Genomic DNA, 4753 nt, shown 5'->3' with positions numbered 1-4753 from the left:
ACAGCTCAGACTCCCGCTACAAGTCTACGGTGAAAAGATTTGTGAAGTAATGCTTTTTTTTTTTTTTGTAGTAATGTTCAGCTTTTCCACGGTAGAAGTGGCTAGAACCTTAAAATATAAACACGACAGCTCCGTTCGTGTACTGCTACTGTGCTTCTTACAATATTACAGCGCCGCCTACTGGATAAGTTCGGCAATTAGACCTGTGCGCTGTTTTAACCACTGCGGCGTTTTTCTTCAGCGATAAAGAAAACGTTGTGGGAATGGGTAAGTGCTAGAGAATAGTCCAGATCTGTTTATGACTACATGGTGAGACTGTAGTATATAGCCTATTAACCGTCCAATATAGCCTATAACCAGCAATTCGCGCGACAGTGTATCGCATTTGGGTTAAATACATTTTTTGTTTGAGCCTAAAGAATCTCGGCATGTTTAAACCCCGGTACAGGATACAGGATAAGAAAATAATTGTCATTTTTGACCCCAAATGCCTCCAGTGATTTTGTTAGGTCCCTTTTAACTTGGGCTAAACGTTTTGGGTAAGACAAAAATGTTTGGAACTTAAAGATACGTAATTCCTTTTCGTATTGTCCTACCGAAGAAACTGACTATACAGAAATGGGGCTAGAATTGTTTAATGCTGTCAAACACCGATTTTGAGTATACGTACAAGCAAACAAACAAAGCATTAATCATGATCATTGCAAGTTAACAACAAGCCACAGCGCATCCATTACAAAACCCCTTAACCCACAACGAAAACCTCCTCAAAATGCAAACACACCACCCGGCTCAACGGCGACTGGATAATACGAGATGTAACTGAATTCTTCGGCTAGGCTTACCATGAATTAGTCATTCCTCTTAACAGGGACACAGTGAAAGTTGTGACACAGTGAAAGTTGTATGTGTATAAGAAACGAGCCTCCACAAATTTAAAATCAGTCGCTTCTGGTAGGACGCTGATTGCTCATCGCTACTTCTAAGCCACTTTTAGAATAAAGACACCTCTGGAAAATGGCTACTGGCTGGTATTACTTTGGAAACGCGTTCAGAACCAGGAGCTGTCCACTAAAAAGCGCGCCGCCGTGTAGTGAGAAATGAACTTCGGCTGCTGTGGCAGTTTGAGTGCATGGGTTAGGAGCAAAGAAACGAACGGACGCAGCAACAGTGTAAGAAGCCTAGTTTTCATCTTTGCTTCTTTATTTGTTTTGTTTTGCTTTTCATTAGACTGCACACGCTTCGGCGCTCCCATCACTTGCAAAAATGCCAAAACTTATCCCGGCCCAAGAGGCCGCCCGGATTTACCACACGAACTACGTGAGAAACGCGCGGGCGGTTGGCGTGCTTTGGACGATTTTCACCATCTGCTTCGCTATTATCTCCATGGTTGTCTTCATTCAGCCCTACTGGATTGGAGACAGCGTGGACACCCCTCAGTCCGGCTACTTCGGACTCTTTCACTACTGTATTGGGAACCCTATCACTGGAGAATTGGTATGCAAAGGAAGCGCGCTGGACTTCGGCTCCATTCCGTCTGGAGCATTCAAGACTGCTATGTTTTTTGTGGGTATTTCGTTCCTCCTGATCGTTGGTACGATCGGTTGCTTTGGTTTATTCTTCTTCTGCAATGCCGCCAGTGTCTACAAGATCTGCGCGTGGATGCAGCTCGCGTCTGGTAAGCTGCTTACTGCTTTATCATATCCCTGGCACGCGGACGGTCTCCTTTGACAGTTTTATATGCGGCGTGGGCTGTCCAGTGCCTTAAAATGATGTCCTTAAATAGGTAAGAATGCCAAATTAAGAGTAATCGAGTGAAATAAAACACTCTCTTTTACAGAGAACACGAAACTAGGCCTTTGAAATTCAGCACCATGGTTAGTTCCAGTTCTGATATTAAAAAAATAGCTTGCTATCTTCTAAAAATAGTTAACAGTTTAGTAAAGACCTTGGATCTAGACTTAAATGTTACACAGACAGCTGCTTACTGGACCCTGTCTGTTCTACTCTGAGGAGCAACATTTTCCCAGTGGAGCCACACAACTGAAGGGTTAGATAACTGATCCCTTGACTCAAGCAAGTGAAAAAATCTCCACCGTTGAACACATGCAATCTTGCATTAACTTCTGCCATGTTTATTCAAGAAATGGATGTACTGTAGGCGTTATTCCAGCACTGGGGATTTTGCTGTGTTTTGCCCGTGTTGGAAACCAGAATCAGTCTGTGCCAAATCCCAGGACAAAGTCCAGAACATTGCACAAGAGAGAAAAACCTAAACGTACATCACAAAACCTGCAAAAGCCATATAAATAATGTTTAGACTAGGTGTGAAACATCTCTAGGAACTCCATAACAACACATCGCATGGCATTATTAGGAGAAAGCCAGACTCAAAGTGTCCAGTAAGACAACACCCAAGCCCAGGCGGTTATTCTGGTAAACGGAGAGAGTAACAAATATAGTCTAACAGTGCACTAGGTAAATAATAGATAACAGCTTATCCAGTTCCCTGCGTGCAATGCATGCCTGACTAGAGTTGCCTGGCAACTCTGAGAGAAATAAAGTTAATTTTGGGGACACACCACAAGGCTCCATTTCTTGTTTATACAAAATAAATAACAAGCAGCTAATTAAGCACTACAGCAATTTAAAAAATGACAGAATCCATCCAAGTCACGTTTCTTTAATAGTTGTTTCTAGACAGTTCAAAGTGCCTTTTGGCCTTAGTTCGGGACACGCGTTTCAAGGCTCGTCCGAGAGCAAAACTCTGCAAGACACCAACAGCATGCATAACATCTCTCTCGTTGTGCTCTCGGGCCTACCTTAATATGCCATGAGAAATCGCTTCTCCCTGTCCGAGAAACAGCGACGTGTCTGGTCCCCTCATTCCCCAGCCACGTGCATGGTGATAGGGTGCATGATCTACCCAGACGGCTGGGACTCGGAGGAGGTGAAGCGCATGTGTGGCCAGCGCACGGACAAGTACACGCTGGGGAACTGCACGGTGCGCTGGGCCTATATCCTTGCCATCATCAGCATCGTGGACTCGCTCACCCTTTCCATCCTGGCCTTCATACTGGGCAACCGGCAGGACAAACTGCTGCCAGAAGACTTCCAGGTGGAAGAGAACAAAGGTAGCAAAATACCGAGGCACTGTACGGGATTCATATACTGTAGGACCAAGGCAAAGACACATTTGTATGCTTTACCTTGGCCAGATGAGTCAGTTCAAAATGGCTGGTTGCATTCTACAGCCACTTATTTAATACTGATATCTAGATGAGAATCTGAAGCACAGACAAATCATTTAAATTTTATTTATGTACTGCATTATTATCTAGCACAACTAACCTGACATAAGAGCTAATATATGTAAGGGAGCAAAGCATTGCTGCTTTTTTGAAGTGTCTGCTGATCCACAAAGAACCTTTTAAACTTTTGTGATGTAAACAAATGTGGTTTGCAAGACTGATGCAAAATGCTCTGTTTCAGAAGAAGCATGACACCTCTGATGGACATCTGAACCCTGACGGGACATCTGAACCCTAACTTATCTGAACACTAAAAGGACATCTGAACCATAATGGACACCTGAACCGTAACGGGATTAAGTAGCCCAAATGTCCCCCTTTTTCCCTTGGTTCTCTCTTTGAGTATCGTCTGTGGATTTGGGAAATGTCACTTTTGACTAGCCAAAAGTGTATTCGAAAATGTAAATTTATGATCACTCAGTGCTCACACTGTACATATTATCCTACACTTATCAGCCATAACATTAAAACCACCTGCCTGATATTGTGTAGGTCCTCCTCAATCCACAAAAACTGCAGCTGCACTGCGAGTTGTGCCCTCACATAGCCAGTGCTCCCCACACACACACCAGTGAGCCTTGGGTACCTGTGACCCTGTTCAACAGTTGAGCTTCCTTTGACCAATTTTGGTAGTAGGCTCTAACCACTGCATACTGGGAAGAGCCTAAAAGTCCCACCATTTTGGAGGTGTTCTGACCCATCACAATTTAGCCCTCATCAGTCACTCAGAGCTTTACACTTGCCCACGTCTTAACTGCGTTTCCTTCAAGAACTGTTCACTTGCTGCCTAATATATCACAGTCCTTGACAGCTGCTATTGTAACTGGGATATTATTATTCACGTCACCCGTCAATGGTTTTCATGTTGTAGCTGATCTGTATATACTACTGTAAAGGGCTTATTACAATGCAAAGTGCTTATGCTTCATAAAAGTGAATTACAGGTTTGTTTGGGGTTTTTTTTACATCAAAGCTCACCAAAGCAAACACACACTGAAGCAAAATGTTCCCATTGTTTTTACACTGCTCGGACTATCGATGTGTTTAACTGTGATTAGAGTAGCGTTCAATGGCAGTCAGTTCCTGTTCATGTCATAGACTCTTAACCAAGATTATTGTTCCTGTCATGTTCCTCAATGAATGTTCTTCAAAACTAAATTCTAGAAGTTCAATATATGGAACAAGTATTCAACAATGCTACACACAAAATGCAATATTAGGGTTGTAATCAGCACTTGCGTAATGAGGAAACAGGCAGCATTGGCCACACACCCCTGAACATACAACCAAAACACACGGTACACATGTTGGTCTCAACATTAGTCAAATGTCTCGGTCCCTGTAGTACTAAAAGCTACTATGTACTGGTTGAAGCTCATTCATGGGCTAACTGAGTGGGCTGCCAGCAAATAACGATAAAAAAATAAGCGCCACAAGTGATG

The 4753-nt window shown here is 43.2% G+C and overlaps 1 protein-coding gene across 1 annotated transcript; it reads left to right on the top strand.

Annotated features, from left to right (window-relative positions):
- Nucleotides 1-1263: 1263 nt before the first annotated feature.
- On the top strand, nucleotides 1264-3692 carry lhfpl5a (LHFPL tetraspan subfamily member 5a). Its single transcript, XM_081705795.1, has 3 exons — nucleotides 1264-1678; nucleotides 2895-3155; nucleotides 3655-3692. The coding sequence occupies exons 1-3, from the start codon at nucleotides 1267-1269 to the stop codon at nucleotides 3690-3692; spliced, it is 711 nt and encodes a 236-aa protein (XP_081561921.1). The 5' UTR covers nucleotides 1264-1266.
- Nucleotides 3693-4753: the final 1061 nt, after the last annotated feature.

The sequence above is a fragment of the Electrophorus electricus genome, chromosome 22, assembly GCF_041902795.1.
Source record: "Electrophorus electricus isolate QZ-2024a chromosome 22, ASM4190279v1, whole genome shotgun sequence".
Taxonomy (NCBI): Eukaryota; Metazoa; Chordata; class Actinopteri; order Gymnotiformes; family Gymnotidae; genus Electrophorus; species Electrophorus electricus.
Note: the sequence above shows the minus strand (reverse complement) of the source record. Positions and strands in the feature narration are given on the sequence as shown.